This window comes from Fukomys damarensis, unplaced genomic scaffold, assembly GCF_012274545.1.
Source record: "Fukomys damarensis isolate Sample0158 unplaced genomic scaffold, DMR_v1.0_HiC HiC_scaffold_6, whole genome shotgun sequence".
Taxonomy (NCBI): Eukaryota; Metazoa; Chordata; class Mammalia; order Rodentia; family Bathyergidae; genus Fukomys; species Fukomys damarensis.
In genome coordinates, this window is record NW_022900918.1 from 36115465 (window position 1) to 36131484 (window position 16020).

General features: G+C 40.6%; 1 protein-coding gene and 1 long non-coding RNA gene across 5 annotated transcripts; one reads left to right on the plus strand and one right to left on the minus strand.

Moving 5' to 3' along the window:
• Positions 1 to 527: 527 nt before the first annotated feature.
• Positions 528 to 12862, plus strand: LOC104848592 (ras-related protein RabY-like). Of its 4 annotated transcripts, none has more exons than XR_004516110.1 (3): positions 528 to 1033; positions 3011 to 3109; positions 5464 to 5543. XR_004516110.1 is itself a non-coding variant. In XM_010604639.2 (2 exons), exons 1-2 carry the CDS (start codon positions 11484 to 11486, stop codon positions 11832 to 11834), a joined length of 261 nt encoding a protein of 86 aa, XP_010602941.1. In that variant the 5' UTR covers positions 10672 to 11483; the 3' UTR covers positions 11835 to 12862. The 4 variants fall into 4 exon arrangements, 1 of the variants encoding a protein (XP_010602941.1); XR_776469.3 differs by lacking the exon at positions 5464 to 5543 and adding an exon at positions 11681 to 12862 and having other exon boundaries at positions 548 to 1033; XR_776470.2 differs by lacking the exons at positions 528 to 1033; positions 5464 to 5543 and adding exons at positions 1115 to 1426; positions 11681 to 12862.
• LOC117285133 lies at positions 3678 to 11358 on the minus strand. Its single transcript, XR_004516111.1, has 3 exons — positions 11291 to 11358; positions 5161 to 5330; positions 3678 to 4164 (listed from the first exon to the last, which is right to left on the minus strand). It is a non-coding gene; the product is annotated as an uncharacterized LOC117285133 (long non-coding RNA).
• Positions 12863 to 16020: the final 3158 nt, after the last annotated feature.

Here is a 16020-nt window from a genome sequence, read left to right on the forward strand (position 1 = left end):
CTCGAAGGGCCCTGGCCTTCTGGCCCTTTGTTGTTAGACTTCTGCCCTCTATAATTACAACAGAATAAATTTCTGCTTTAATGTCAAGAATTGAGCATTTATTTTTTTAGTCAGGGTAATTGCCTTTCTGGAAAAAAATCTCTTAAATCTAAATCACTGTCATATAACCAAAAGGAACGCGTGAACAATGACCCTGAGCATCTGTGACAATATGAAAGATTCAGCAACTTTGTCAGTAAGGTCTATGGCTTATATGGCCGATGCTACTTGAGCTTTTATTTTTGTTACTATATTTCTTAATATTTTTGTATGGAATTATGGGGGTTCTATGATTATTATATTTAAAAATTAAGGACAAAGAGGCTTAGAGGGTTTAAAAAATTTCTCGGAGCAGCACAACTAGGGAAAGGGGAAAGGAAAACTGGTATGCAAGAGTTAGTCTGATCTGTGTGTGGACCTAGGTTGGTTAATTGTTAAAATTGAAACTTCACTGGGCTTAGGGGTGTCCAGGTAGCTAGTAAACTTTAATTTGTGGATGAGTTTGTATGACTGTTTCCATAGCAGAGGAGCATTTGCCTCAGTAGACAGAGTAAAGAAGATCGCCTAGCCTCACCAGTGTGAGTGGGCGCCATTCAATTCACTGAAAGCCGGGATAGAAGGAAAATGTGCAGAAAGGACAAATTTCCTTTCTTTTCTTGTGTGGAGACATCCCCCATCCTGACCTTGGACATTGGAGTTCCTGGTCCATGTACTTTCAGACTCTGCAAAACACATTCTCGTCCCACTTCATTATGCAGCCTTGGACTGAGTTGAAGTCCTCAGGACTTTGGACTTGGACTTACTCCAGCGGCCTTCCTGGCTCTTCGGCTTGTGGGCTGTGTACAATAGTAAGGAGGCGCTTGGTTCCCTTATCACATTAGCCAGTTCTTATGATACATCTGCTTTCTTACATCAGTGTGGATTCTGTTTCTCTGGAGGATTTAGGTGCATAGAGTCTCTACGCGGTGGCTTTACAGTGATGATGTTGATACAGGTAAGAAACTGCAGGTTAATCTTTCTCTTTTATAACCCTTTGCTCCCTGCCCTCTCACTCATGTTGCCCGAGCCCAGTGAACCAGAGGGGAGAAGGAAAGGAAAGGCAGGAGGGAGTGAAGTAATGTTCCTTCTCGGCTGTAGAACGAGGGGAAACTACATCGGAAGTAACTTGGAAGCATAACTGAGCACCGTAACTAAGATGTTCAGTTCTTCTATGTGATTGTTTGATGCACGGAACATTTTGTTAGTTTTAAAACTTTATATCATGAAACTCATGTTAGTGAATTTTTATATGGGGTTAAAGAAGGGATGTAGTGATTTTGTGCAAAAGTCATCTATTCATTTTATTTTCTTTTGTGTGTGTGTGCGTGATGCTGGCGTTTGAATCCAGGTAAGTGCTCCACCACTGAACCACTGAATCTCTAGTCCTAAGAGTTATTTGTTTTTAAAAAGCCGCTGGAGAAAATATTACTGGTAATGATAATAACTCCTGAGATACAGCAAGAGTTCCAGGATTCTGTGTCTAGAGTTTGTTACCAAGATAGCATGGGTTATTTGACTTAGTCTTCAACAGCTAATCTCCCCTCTTTTTCTTTCACCCTTATGGAGGGGCAGTGGCAGCTCTGGATTTGCCTTTGATTTCACTCACATTAGTGGGGGAAACAATTTATTTGAAATAGAAGAATGTAATAATTTTCTTAATGAGGAAATTTTTCACAAGACAATTCTGGGAAAAGAAATCTTTCCACCATATTTTAAAGGGGTTTTTATAGAGTCTTGTGAATTTCATGGGTTCTATTTGAATCAAATCACTTACTGGCAAAATCTATAATTGCTGGGCTGTATTTTAGGCTATCTATATTTAATGATTCCTTTCTTTGTGGCTCAAATTCATTTTATCGACTTCATTTGGCATCTCCATAAGATAATATAACATACTAATACTTTGTTGTGACAGTAGCTAATGGTGTCCTATAAAGCTTTATATTATTTGAAATTATAGCCCAACATGATGGAAAAATAATAACATGGAGACAGATCCAGGGATTCAGCTGTATAAAACAACTTCAAATGACTGACTTGAAATACCTTTTAGTATTGCAATGCCAGAGAATTTCAGATCTAGAAATGCTTCTGGGTGTGTATATGTGCGTGAAGTTGGAGATCAATCCCAGGACCTTGTGCAGACTACAGCAACCTGTCCACCACGAGCTATATCCTCAAACTCCCAGATGATTTCAGCACCACTGCTATTTCTAGCACCTTGATACCCAAAGACCCCATTTAAAAAAAGGTTAATGAAACTAGAGGAGATAAAGTGGCTGACTGAAAGTCATACTGGCAGAGTTTACCTGCAACACTAGTGAGAGTGACTTCATTTGGCAACTGAATAATGGGAAAACAATAAAAACTAATAAATACTTAGAAAGCCATTTTCGATATCGCTGCCAAGTGGACCTAGTTAATAGCCTAGGTTCAAATCCTTCTCCATTGTATGGGCTATTTGTCAGGCTGCTTATTGCCTCAGTTTTGATCCTCTAAAATATGTTTGACAGCATTACTTGCCTAATTGGGTTTATGAAGAAGAAAGTCTGGAAACTAATATGAATTTTTTAAAAAATTTTAAGCTCTCTTTGCTTCAAAGCTAGTTTATGTAAGGACACACTTGTAGGGCAAAGGGGCCATTTTTAAATATTCGAAAAATAAAGTTCAGATTATTTGGTAATGTGATTATTTCACGGATGACTCACACAGTGTATTGCTATCTTGTTGCATTTCGTTAGCACCTTGCTTTTTTATTGTAATCATAAATATTTTATGATCTGACCACATTTATTTCATCCAATTTATTAAGTAAAAGACTGTCTTTGTAGATCTAAAGTTTTACAGATGTGAAAATATCTTTTAATGCATACATTCAGTTATGAATGCTACATAATTGAAAGAGAAACAGAGATAATTCTTTTTCTTTCAGCTTCCCTCACCTCATTTTTTACAACTGCAATAATTGTTCCCAGAAGTCACTACACGCGGTGAAGTCTGGGCTGACACCCTTTGATGTGTCTCTCCCATGGTAAGATCAAAAAGTTCCTATAATTACATTTGGTAATTTTGGAGTCATTATGTTTGTTTTTAAGATTTTCTGTACTAAAAAAAAAAAAAAATCTAGGTCAACAAGTCATTGTTGTGCCAAAATAGCAGCGTGAAAAACTAGGAAGGGAGGTGAAGGTGTTGAATTATCACTGGGTCAGAGTACTAGGGGTCATGACTCATTACCCAAAGGCAGTCTCAGTGACCAGCCAGGAAAATAATGCCTCAAAATGTGCAGAGAACCCATTTTCCAAACACTGAAGTGAATAACATTAGTGGCTTGAAACATTGCTTGGGAGAGGCTGTGCTATTCACTTAGAAGACTTCATGAAAGTATACTACAATACACTTATGTCTGAATTTTCTGTAGAATTATGCTTACAGTAGGTCAGGCCTGCTACATAATTGCAACGGGCATTTTGCCAAGAGTATTTTTTAGTGTTCAGGAATTTATTTTTGAATTATGTGAATAAAAAAATGAAAGCTTGCAATGAAATGTTGTGTTTGCAAATCTGACTGAAGACTATTTATAATATGTAGATACTGTTGGGTTGGTGCGTGGTCATTTATTTGCTGGTTATAGGAAGGGCTCCCTATAGTTCTTTGGAGAAAAGGATCTCACAGTCTTGTCCCTGCAGCAAGTGCTGAGTGTGGTCCTGTGTGAAGGCTGGTGGATGGGCTGGATCACGCTCCCTGGTTCATGGCAGCTCACAGATCAGAAGATGATGACGACATGGCAGTTAGAGTTAATCTTTGGTAGCAGATGCTGAAACAAACCTCTGGCCAGATGATCAAATTGGACTGAAGCGAAACATTCATCAGCGTCTGCTGTAGTCATTCACACAAATGGACAGCACTGAGCACTTCGTAGCCATTCCTACGGGTTCCATGGGAAATCAAACCCGGTGTTTTTATTTCACATCTAATAGATGGAGATACTTGTAATCCAGGTGTTCTAGTTCAGTGGGTCTAGGTTCTTCTTGTGGGACAAGATGACAGAAAGCCAGAAGTTTGTTTTCTAAAATGAAAAGCTGCAAACTTGAGAAAGCAAAGAGTTATCAGCTTTCAGTAATGCAACCTGTTTGTGCATAGTGCTCTTGCAGTCTCTGGAGAATTTCCAAGGGATGGGATTAAAATTCATCACATTTTACTTTTCAACCATCATTTCCACTTCTAGGAGTTATTCAAAGGATGAATTATGTATTCATGTAAAGATTTAACCACAAACATATTCGTGGCAGTATAATTTTTTTAATAGAGATAGATGGAGAGAAACCAAATATTTAATTTACTTACTCAATCAAAAATACCCATCTAGTCACTGCTCTGAGTCATTACTGCTCTATTTAGTAATCAGTGGTAGGTGGATATGGTAGTAACAACAGTTCATGCAATGATATTTGACGTGGCCAGTGACAGTGCTGTAGGAGAGTACTTGGTGACACGGTAAGACAGTGATGGCACTTTCCTGAACAAGTAGACTACGAGAGGTGCACCTTCTGGTGACTATTACTCTTTTAATTGTACTGGAATTAATTTGAGTAACTTTACTAAGTAAAACAAAATAACAGGTGCTATGTCTAAACAACTCAGAAAAAATTCTTTCATGCCAAAAGCTGTGTCTAAATCAGTCGCTGCTGCTGATGGATCTTCTAAATAAAAGGAACAATTCAGAAATACTCACTGAGCTCCGCCCCGGGCTGTCTCATGTGAGGCTCCGGGAAGCAATGGTGGTGTCACTAGGGTGGTCTGGGCAGGAACACTGCTCGTGCAGAGGAGAGGTGCGAGGACAGAGCCCAGATTCAGACTTCACAGCTGGGGTTCCAAGGCACAGGGTGGTGTATTGACCATTCCCTCACACACACACACGCACACACACACACACACCTGACTCTCTGTCCTTGGTGTCATGTGATTATTTTGTCACAGTTTTTCTGCTACATAGGCCCCCGAGTGACATCCATATTAAGAGCATTGGGTGCTGGCGGTTAAGAGCAAGCTGGCAGTAAGAAACAGACAGTGTTGCAGGCTTACCATAGGCTGTGGAGGACTAGCCACAGGTGAAGGAGGAAGGTCTGTCCTGTTCATCCAGCCCAGGTCCAGGTGGCTATCATTGGACACAGAAATGGAGAAGGGCCAAGGTGCAGATTGCGGCCAGGGCATGACATTGGGCAGGCAGGTGGTAGCAGCTGTCAAGGTCCTCCCTGTGGGGTGGGGAGCAGCTCAACAAGTTAGCTGTAGAGCACTTGCCTGGTGTGTGTAAATCTTGCTTGGGTACCTGGCACTGCAAAACACTGACCAACCAAATGAGTAAAAATGGTCATCCTCTGCTTGAAGGTTTGTCGGGAGTGTGGCTGCTTAGTGACAAGGGACATTGGAAGCCAAAATGTGGCTGTGGATGAGGAGAATTCTGCCTACCTCAGGCAAGTATTATGGGTCACCAGGGAAGTTATATTTAGTTAGCAACTGAATTTATTTTACCGAGTTCTGATATTTTCTGTGTTGTGATTTGCATACAATCTGCCTACATAAAAATTAAAGATATATATATTTTTAAACTAGGACATCAATGGAGAATAAAGCGTTCTCTGGATGTGTGTTTTCCACTTTAGCACATGTCACATTACGTTTTCCTGCAGTTCCATAGGAAAATTGGTACCCTAAGGAGTGCCAATAAAGTTCAAATAAAAATTTTTTCCCCTATGGCATGGAGGGACCTTTCTCTGATTGTGCTGCTCTCTTACAACATCAAGCTTAGGATTGGCTTCTCCTGCATTCGAAACTCCTGAATGATTGCCTCAAGTTCTACCTGCCTGCAGGAGATAAAGCTGAAAAATGTGTTTGGGACTTTGGAATAAAACAAACAGAAGCAAATAGAAACCGGTATCCAAATGTATACGGTGCAATTAGATTAATCTATAGCCCAGTTCATAAAGGAAAACTAATTAAGAATCAGATGGATAGTTTTTTGGGGAATTTTTATGCAGGGTACATTGTGTGTACCTGTGTAATAAATTGCATTATGGCACACACAGGTCTAGTAATTGAGGCCCACTGGGAGCTATGCTTTTACTTTAGATTTAAATTTGCCTCCAAGTTTGGAAAGCTTGAGGGTATTAAGTGATTAAGATCTGCACGCTAGGATTCTGGAGTTGGATTTTACAGCTTACTGGCTTGCAATTAGGAGGATTTTGTCTGTACACAGGCAAAATGAGGTATGAAGTTGAGCAGTGATTGATGAGTTTTATCAGTTTAGAGTCAAATGGAATAGTTCAGGCCAAAGTATAGCTTTTTCATTGAAGTTTTTCAAGAGTCTGAATTTTCTGAATAATAGTTCTAATTGTCTCTACATTGTGCCTGTAGAAGTACCTTTAAAAGATGCAAGGAACTTTTAGAAAATGTTTAAGTTCTCATATAGATTTTATTTTGCTAAAATACCTGGTAGATGTTTAAACTCAATGCCTTTTAATGTTGAATATTACCTAATCATACTGTCATATTGATTTACATTTTCTAGCCCAGGACAAAAATCTGGTTTTTATAGTTTTTTTTTTTCATGCCTTGATACCCTTCAAAAGCAAGTTTGAGCCAAAATAGGTAACTTAGTGTTTTAGAGTGACTCTCTTAGGGAAGAGAAAGAAAGAAAGAACCAGAATGGGTATCTCAGTGCAGAGATCCTGGGTTCAATTCCCAGATCCACAAAATATTCCAAACACCTCCCAAAACAACCCTACAAAGAGACATAGAAGAGAAAAGAGAAGTCACTCAACTTCAATGGGTGCTCTCTATCAAATCCTCCTTTCTTTCTTCTGGCCAGGCTGTGACTTTCTAGCAGTTCTCATTATTCAGTTTCTGTCTTGGTGCCAGTTAGATGATAGTTCAAGCTAAATTCTTCTTTTTAGCTGCTTTGAAACTGAGTTTCTGGCTCTGATTCCTTTGGGGTAGGGGATTTGGATGTGCTCTGTCTGGGCTGGTACTTGTGAAAGCATAATTTCACTGCTTGTTTTCACACTGTCAGCCTTCCTAGACCTGGATGGAGTCTGCCACGCTGTAGTACCCGCTCCCCTCTGGTCACCTCTGCCTCCAGATTGGTCTCCCTGACACCGCTCTTGCTCAAGCTCTGCAGGCTTGGTCAAAACATTCCTTTTGCTTAGGGCATTTCTTAGATTCAGCATCCCTAGGATGGCAGAGTTAGTTTCAGATTTTATCTTCTTGTAATCTCTCCTTTTTAAAATATGTCACAAATGGGAAATGTGTTTTCTATTTTTCTGATAGAATTGTGTATTCCATTTTCTGATTGTTGAAATCCCTAATAAAGTTACCAAAAATCACTTAACAAAAATCAACTACAGAAACTTATTTTCGTCCTCAGCAGTAAAGATCCTTGAATGGTTTTGCTGGTGTTGTCTAGCCTCTTTTCTGTGTCTGGATCTAAGCTAGAGCACACATCTGGTTCACAGGATATCTTCAGTGGGACAATCCAAGCATGACCTCAAGTCAAAAGCAGAGGGGCTTGGAAACGAAAGATGTTCAGTGTCTGTTTGTATCAGGTTTGGGGTTGTCTCATTGGCCAAAGTACGTTTCAAGTTCAAGTGCTGGGTGAGCATGGAATTCACTGCGAAGAAAAGGGAGCAAGCTTGGTGCACAGCTTCCGGCATTAGCAAAGAGCCGAGGAAGAGAGATGGAGTCAGTGCTAGGAGGAATTGTGTGGTTCTGTACCAGAATTTCCCAAACCAAATCATTTGACCATTTTTCATAATCTCCCAGAATTATAATCCTTGTCATATATAACAAATATCTGTAGTTTGTTCTAAAAGTTTCCATTAAGAAGAGAAATTACAGTAATTTTGAAATTGAGTCACATGGTTAAAATTGTTGACATACCACTCTACTTATCAAATTTAGTAATAATTATTTACTTTTATAATTTTTGTTGAAAGCAGTATTGGCCTTTCCCACACATTGGTCCCGGGGATTATTCGGTTTAGAAAACCAAACCAAGCTAAGCCAAAACCCAACCAAACCAAAACCAACCCAACCCAAACCAAACCGGCACTTGCTCCTTTTGCTTCCTGCAACTCCCTCACTAGGGCCAGATTCATTTTTCCACAAGTGGAGACATGGTTTGAAGCAACATAAAGTGCATGTGAATTCAAGGCCCTCTCTTCTTCCCACTAGTGCATCCTCTTTCCCTTTGCTGTTATTTAGAAGCTTCCTCAAATCACCCTGTTGGCCTTTATATCCCTTTTCTGAACATTCTACCACGCTGCCTCCCTATAACTACTTTCTCCAGAGCAAGACATTTTGCTCAGGTGTTCTTTTACCCATTTCTTCAGTTGTCAATATTTCTTACTCGATCTCATCTCACATTCCTGAAAGTCGTTTCTTTTGCAAAAGTGTTAATAAACAAATTGGTGATCACACAACGGGTATCTTTAAGAGGAAGCCTGGGGTGTGAGGGTGATCTGGCTGTGACATCTGTTACCCCATTGATTCCCAGGGCTGTTTCGGTTGATCTGGGTGGCTAGGCAGGTGTTCCCTTCCTCCCTCATCACTCTATGTGTACCCTCCCGAAGCTGAGCGCTGTCACCCCTGACAGAAGAAGACCGTTTCCTTGGTCAAGGGTATACAAGTAGCTGCGTTCCCCTGCCAGATCCTCCAAACAAGAGGAAACTTTAATGATTTAGGATAGCTGGATTTATTTTGGGCTATACAGCTCTGGTGAAGTGATTACAATATTTTTCTGATTTTGAAACATTCTGTGTTGGTTCTAAATACTTAAAAGTTCAGTCCGAAAAAAGAAAATAAAACCACTGAAAATCGTGCAAACTAAGGCTAAATTAATATATTTTTCTCAATTTAGGATCTTTATGTATATGTTAATCAGTTCAATAATCAATTGTTTTGAGTTATAAATAGAGCAAATTCACAGAATTCAACTGTGTGTGTGTGTGTGTGTGTGTGTGTGTGTGTTTTTCTGGTATTGGTGATTGAACTCAGGTCCTTGAGCTTGCAAGGCAGGCAGTGGAACCACTGAGCTAAATCCCTGGCCCTCAGCTATATATTTTTAACCATGCCTTACATTAGGAACCAATGAGGTATAGACACATATTTTCATATGTATAATGAATGCAGATGTGGGAAACTTGAGATCTACAAAGCAAGCCAGATTCAGAAGGTAGGGAATTCAGGAAAGACCATGATTTCTGGTCCAAGACTTGATCTGCAGGGTTTCTGTGCTGCATTTTTGAGGCAGCGTTGCCTCTTTTCCCAGGAAAACACCTCTTTTGCTCCAGCCTTCAGCTGTGTAGAGGACACATACATTGCAGAGTGAAATCAGCTTTAAGCAAAATCTAATGCTTCAAATGTTAACCATCTCCAAGGAATATCCTAGACAGTTATTTGACCAAATAACCAGGTGCCATGTCCATCCTTGACACAGAAAATTAACTATTCTACTTCTTATAAATGGTTTTCATCCTGGTTTCATTATTAGGAATAAATGTCTGTAACTATTCTGGTATGAAAGCCTCTGTTCACAAATTTGATGAATCTATTAAATACACAGGCAGAGGAATGACTAATTTGCCTATCAAAAACATACACTCATTAGGAAGAAACTGATATCTGGACAATCTGTCTCTGTAATGTAGATCCCAGATCACAGCTGTTTCCTCTGTCCTACTCTTCAGCCTTTTCCACACAGTCACCCCTGGATATCTCTGACAGTGAAACCAAAGCCCCTGAGAGAGGGCAGCTGGTCTTCTGGGGAACAGTTGATATAGACAAATATCTCTGATGACCAAGGTAGCTTCCAGTCTTGTACTTCATTTATGGCTTAGAGAAATAAAAGAACATAGATGATGCCGTGTTGTATACTTGTTGTCTTAATTGTTTTTAATAACACTCACTTAAGGCAGAAACTATTCTCATCACCCTTAACAGAGAGAGAATTTGAAATTTAAAGGAATTTAATGAGGAGTATCCTGGCTGGCGGGCATTAATTTATCCCAAGAATGTGACATCATTCTTCATCAGGGAGTAGGAAGACGGTAGTGAAGCCAGGCATGGACTACTTCTGGGAGCTGAGAATTTCTGAGATTGGGTGTTGTCAGTTTAGGGATTACAATTGCTGTGGTAGACTGAAGGATAGTTGTCCAGAGAGGCCCGAGATCTGAAGCCAGGTGCATTTTGGTCATACATCAAATATTTAGTTGTTAAGTTCCATTATCTCATTGGAAGAAGACCTGGAGGAGCTGTGTTTCTGATTGAAAGCACAATAGAGTGAGGGGAAAACAGTGTCTTCATCACCCTAAAGGTTAATGGTGGAGGATGCCAGTCTTCAGAGTGTGATTGTGCCCATGTGTGTTTTGTGTATGCACTGGATGGTTTTGAAGCAGGACCATTACAGTACTGAGGACAGGTGATGGAATAGTGGACAGAACCATTCGGTTTACAGTCGAGGAGGACAGAGTGTGGAAATACTGTGCTCAAGGTCCCATGGTCCGTGCTGCCCACTTTCTGTGGTAAAATGAAATAGTAATTTTATGCTAAAAATAATACTTCAGAAAACATGCATCTTTCCATTTTCTGGACAGTGTCATTTAACAAATCTACTATAGATTCAAAACCCCACTGGTAGGTTCTGGACACTCAGATTTTAGGACTGAAATTATATGTCTCATGTCACTTTCAGAAGTGGCAAAACATTTCTGGTCAGACTATTTGTTCCCACACTTTTTGGTGTGGAAAATCTGTCCCCATAACCATGACTGAGAGTATACATTTCCAGGTCAATGGAGAACATAGCATAATTTTCTTTCTTTGCCATTTTCACGGGAGCTTTACTCCAGTTCTCCTCGGCTTCCTTTTCCCATCTCCTGTGCCTTCGCTTTCTGGACTCTGCCTTTGGTTTCTTTTTTTAGTAGAATATGTTTATGATACATAATAATTACATTCTTCTTGGGAGACTGGTACCTATAGCAGCTTGATCATTTTTACTCCTTCCTGCCCTCCCCTCCTTTTCCGTTCTCTGTAGAGTTCTCTCCCTCTCTTTTATTTTGCTCTTTAAATTATTTATACCACGATTCTCTCACATTAGGGTTAGCTGAAAAATAGGGCATTAGAATTACAAAAGAGGTGATATATGTAGATCATTAGTTACCTTGCATACGAGGCACCAAATTTACCTGGAAAAAGCCTTTGCTTAGTGCGTTATACAGCTAAGTGCCCTGGCCTAGGTCATGAATGCAGGATTCTAAATGATGCTTGGAGTCATTGTTGCATCTGCAGTGTAAGAAAAAGAATTGGATCCAAACAGAGGCATCTTCCTTAGGAAGAACCACAGTGACAGCTTCATGTTCTTCCAAGAATGCACAGATGTCTTTGCTGCGGCACACGAACTTCTTCTCACTAAGAATTGCTGGGTGGCTTTGTGCCACTTTGTGGATAAATGGAGGCTTGGGTAATTTTCAGCTAGATCAAGAGCTACATGCTGGGTTTTGGGCTAGGCCAGCTGACCCTTTCAATTTCTTTTCTTTTTCCATTTGCAAAGAAAACTCGCCATCCTCGCACAAGCACAGCAGCAGCAGCAGCAGCAGCAGCAGCAGCAGCAGCAGCAGCAGCAGCAGCAGCAGCAGCAGCAGCAGCAGCAGCAGCGAAGCACACTGCTGCACGCAGTGGTCAGGCGTTTCCCCCAGGATGAATGAGGCCACCGTGAGGATCCATCACTACCATTTCCAACCCTTTCTTTGTTGGAGATGAGCCACTGGCAGATGGCCCTCCTCCACTGACATGGTCTCGGAGTTGGAAAATAGGTTTTCTACAAGAGTCAGAGATTGGTAATCAGGGGTATTGTTTATCTTTCTTTCTCCCTGTGAAGCTTTGTACCATTTAGTTCCAGGACAGGTAGTTTATCTTGGGTGATTCCCATTCCTTCCTCACAGAACAGCTTAATCCAGGATTGTTTTCAAGACTCCCAGGCTGTGGCAGGCTCTTGAGATTTTTTTTTTCACAATGTGCTTTAGCTCTATGTGAATGAAATTCTTGGCTGATGTCCTATTAACGAGATCCAGCAGTATAAAGTTCCTAAACCACTAAAGCTAATCATCACATTTCTCTTGTTTCTACAAGACTGGAAAGCTAATTCTACCAGCTGTGAGTGGCAGAGACAAGGAAGATCATTTATCTTATCACATTGAAGGGAAACCTGTCAATGACAATTCAGGAAATGGAAAGCAAGCACGCAATTGAGGTTACCATTCTGTTGGGAAGGTGGGGAATTTGTAGGGGCCTCCATTTCATTTCAGTGATGTTATTCTTCTAGTCAGAAACATCTTCCTACTAACTTGCACAGGATGAACAAGATCAAGGTCATGAGTCAAGCTTTAAGTGGCCTAATGCACAGCCTTAACTTCATCCAGTTTGTCACATGGTGCTGTCCAACACAAGAGGGACACTGGCCATTGAACATGCATGCACCCCTAAAAATCTAGCTCTAACATTAGAAAAGCAACCCAGAAACAATGTGTTAGCATTATCTGCTCTGGAAGAATGAACATTTATACAAAAAGCCACTCACGTTCTATTTTGGGATTAGTTTAACTGTGTTGTAGAACGCTCAGCAATCAATAAACAGTTCTCGTTTTCCCTTCACAAATCTATCTACCCTTTGGCCCTGAGACACTGAGTAAGGTACTTGATATTTCAGGCCCTGCATCTTTTCATTTGAAGTATGGAGACAAATAAATGTATAAAAATCACTTAGTGTGTGTTTCTTATACCTAGCAGCTCTTTTCAAACATCTAGCATACAGAGTTTTTATGAAGATCGATGAACTGCTAAATACTAACATACTTTAAAAATGTAAAGCCTTACACATCTGTAAGCTATGGATATCATTATCTCTCTGTGTGTGTATTCACACGCAGGTGTGTGCACATTCATATGTATGAGAGGAGACAGTCTGAAGAAACCCTATGTTTTTGTCTACTAACTTCCTAGCTCCCTGTATGAAAGTCCTTAATGCAATGTGCAAAAATACAAGCAATGCCATGGCTAATATTTTTAAATAATCAATTTCATTGAAACCACAGGCTCTCAGGAGAATTACATCAGTCTCCTGGAGGCTGCAGCATGGCTCTGGGTGAGATTGGATCTGCCACTCTGCACCACGTGCCGAACGAATGTGCGTGCGTGTTTGATGGGTTGCTACGGTGGGTTGACCTTTCCAGTACATAGGTGAGGCCACTCCAGTTCCTGGATCTGAAACCTTCTGCGGCATGCATGGCCTGGAGGGTAGAAGGTATTTTCTAATCAATAGCACTTCCAGTCAGCAAAAGCCTACATAAGCTCAATTTTGCAAAATCTTATAACACTTTGTGACAAAGTCATTTATGAATGTTCTTTAGCATTTAAAAAGGCTCTTTGTGTACTCTGTCAGAATTCCAAGCAATGAATTTTGCTTGGTTTTTAAGGGGGAGAAAAGGCTTCCATTTAATTTTTAAAGGAGTACATGAATAAATTTTATTCGGCCTTCGTTGGTGACATCTGTTGTTTATTTCAGAGTTGGAATCATGAAATGTTAGATGTACCAGGGGCCTTAGAGACTAGAGTCCAGTGGTTTTCGAACTGGGGCTTTCAGAGCGTGGGAAGTCTTTGGGGGTGCCTCTGGGGTCCCTCACTGACAGCAGAGCCTGCTTTGCCGATTAGCAGACTTCCAAGAGTGCCAGCCCATTTTACCAGAAAAGCATTGGTTTTCAATGATTTGCATATTAAAATTCATTATATTATTTTATCTAAAATTTTTCTCTTATTTAGAATGTTGGCAAACCACCAACTTACTCCAGATCTTTCCTTTTACAACTAAACATTCAAGACTCCAAGAGAAGTAATATATTTTAAGATTATAAAGATAGTAGATAATTAAGATCCTAGTCTAGAGATACTTATTTCAGTACCAATTCAAGGAAGGAGGAGAACATTGGAGGAGGGGGAACAAAAGATGCTTATCTTGCTCCTAAAGGTAGGGAGGGCCCGATGGATGTGTGATTAAGCACTCTGTGTTATGGACTCTTTTATTTTTCTATTCATTCAGCTTCTAAACTTATGATATGCCACAAACGAGCAGAGAACAAACTGTGACTCACAGGAAGCTCTTGTCCAGAGGCACACACAGAAGGAATTATGTATTAAACACAAAACACATCAGGCAACAAAAGGGCAAGATAAGGAACCACAGGGTCATATTCAATGCAATATTTTGTGTATTTTAATCCGTGAGACATTCCGCCACAATTCAGGATAATAGTTCTCTTTCAGCTTCTCGCAAACTCCAGGGGACAGCGGACCTTGACACACTCAGGGAAATGGAATGAGGCCAAGGAGCTGCAGGACAGTGAAGTAGAGAGAGCAGTTGCAGGTGTGGGGAACGATGGAGACCAGACCGGCTCCCTTGGCGATTTCTAAGTCACAGAGAGGTGCTTAGATCTAATTAAAAAAAAAAATGTACAGCAATGAATGGGCTGTAAGAAGGGAAGGGAATGTTTTCTCCGTTCAAATACAATCTGTCCAGCTGCTTGTACAGAGAATGGATCACATAGGTCAAAGTGGAGAACGGTCTGATTAAGTGGACCTTATAACTTCACAGGAGAAGTGGTGGCTTAGTCCAGTTTGGTGACGGGCTGTGGACTGTAGAGGATGGAGTCATTTGAGATACGATTCGAAATAAAATGTACTAATGGTTAGCTATGAAGAGTAAGGAAAAGAGAGGACACAAAGATAGGTTGGAGATTTTCCGTGATTGGCGGTAGCGTGAGAAGCATGGAAAATACTAAGGAAGGAGCAGTTTGGTGATGATAACTTTAGGGTGCTTGCTAGGTATGCAGCTGAAGAAACAGTCTAGACAGGGTTCGGAGCCTGCATTTGAAGGCTGAAGACATATACGCTGGGGCTATGCGTGCTGTCTTTAAAGCTACTGGTGTGAATGGCGATCATCTAGGGAAAGGGAAGAACACAGGCAGGACTCGCGCCAATCCTAAGCTCTCAGACATTTAGAGGCTGATAAAAACACGTGGAGAGCAGAAACTGAGAGGAAAAAAGCAGAACGCCCGGTACCGTGAAACAAAATGCCCATGCCTGTGCAACAGCTCTACTGAGTTGACCATAGGGATTGGCTCCCAGCAGATATTCAGAAAATAGTCCCAAATAAGTGATAGTAAAAACTATGAATTTTCATGGACAATCGAGCCCATCATTTGCTGGCATATGGAATGTGGATCTCTCCAAGGGTCAGGAAATTCAATTTCTTTATTAATAGAACTTGAATACACAGAGATTTAGCTCTATGTACATTTTATTCAGTCATGAGAAGTTTAATTTTAGTATGCATGCGTTTTGAGATGGGAATTACTAATAGAAATACTTGGAAAAGGAACTGTAAATTGTATATTAAAAAAGGAATGAAACAGGTGGGGTAAAAGTGGAAAAGATTGTGGCATAACCTCAAAAATAAAAGGATGCAAGATAGTGAAGCAAAAGAGATCGGGGCCACAAAATTATTAGATGGAAATGAAAATTGATGCCACCTAAAAAGGGCTGACATGATTTGGGCAGAACCCTTGGCTAAGCAAAGGCACTCCCAGCCCATACTTTACTAACTGAGGAACTTAAATTTAAGTGACTTTGTACTTGAGATCATAATAGAACAGGAAGAGGGGAAGAAAGATGAGGAGGAGGAGGAGAAAGAGGAGAAGAAGGTGAGGGAGAAGAAGGAGAGGGAGAGGGAGAAGTAGAAGGAGAAGGGAAAGGGAAGGGGAAAAGGAAGATGGAGGAGGGGGAGGAGGAGGAGGTGGGGGCAGAGGCAGCGGTGGAAGAGGAGGCAGAGGAGGAGGAGGA

What these genes read in the sequence shown, in the direction of transcription:
- LOC104848592 (XM_010604639.2), top strand. Translation starts at nt 11,484, where the DNA reads ATGTTCTTCCAAGAATGCACAGATGTCTTTGCTGCGGCACACGAACTT. An exon ending in GTGGATAAATGGAGGCTTGG is followed by an intron (nt 11,591 to 11,680) that starts GTAATTTTCAGC and finishes CCATTTGCAAAG; the next exon opens with AAAACTCGCCATCCTCGCAC.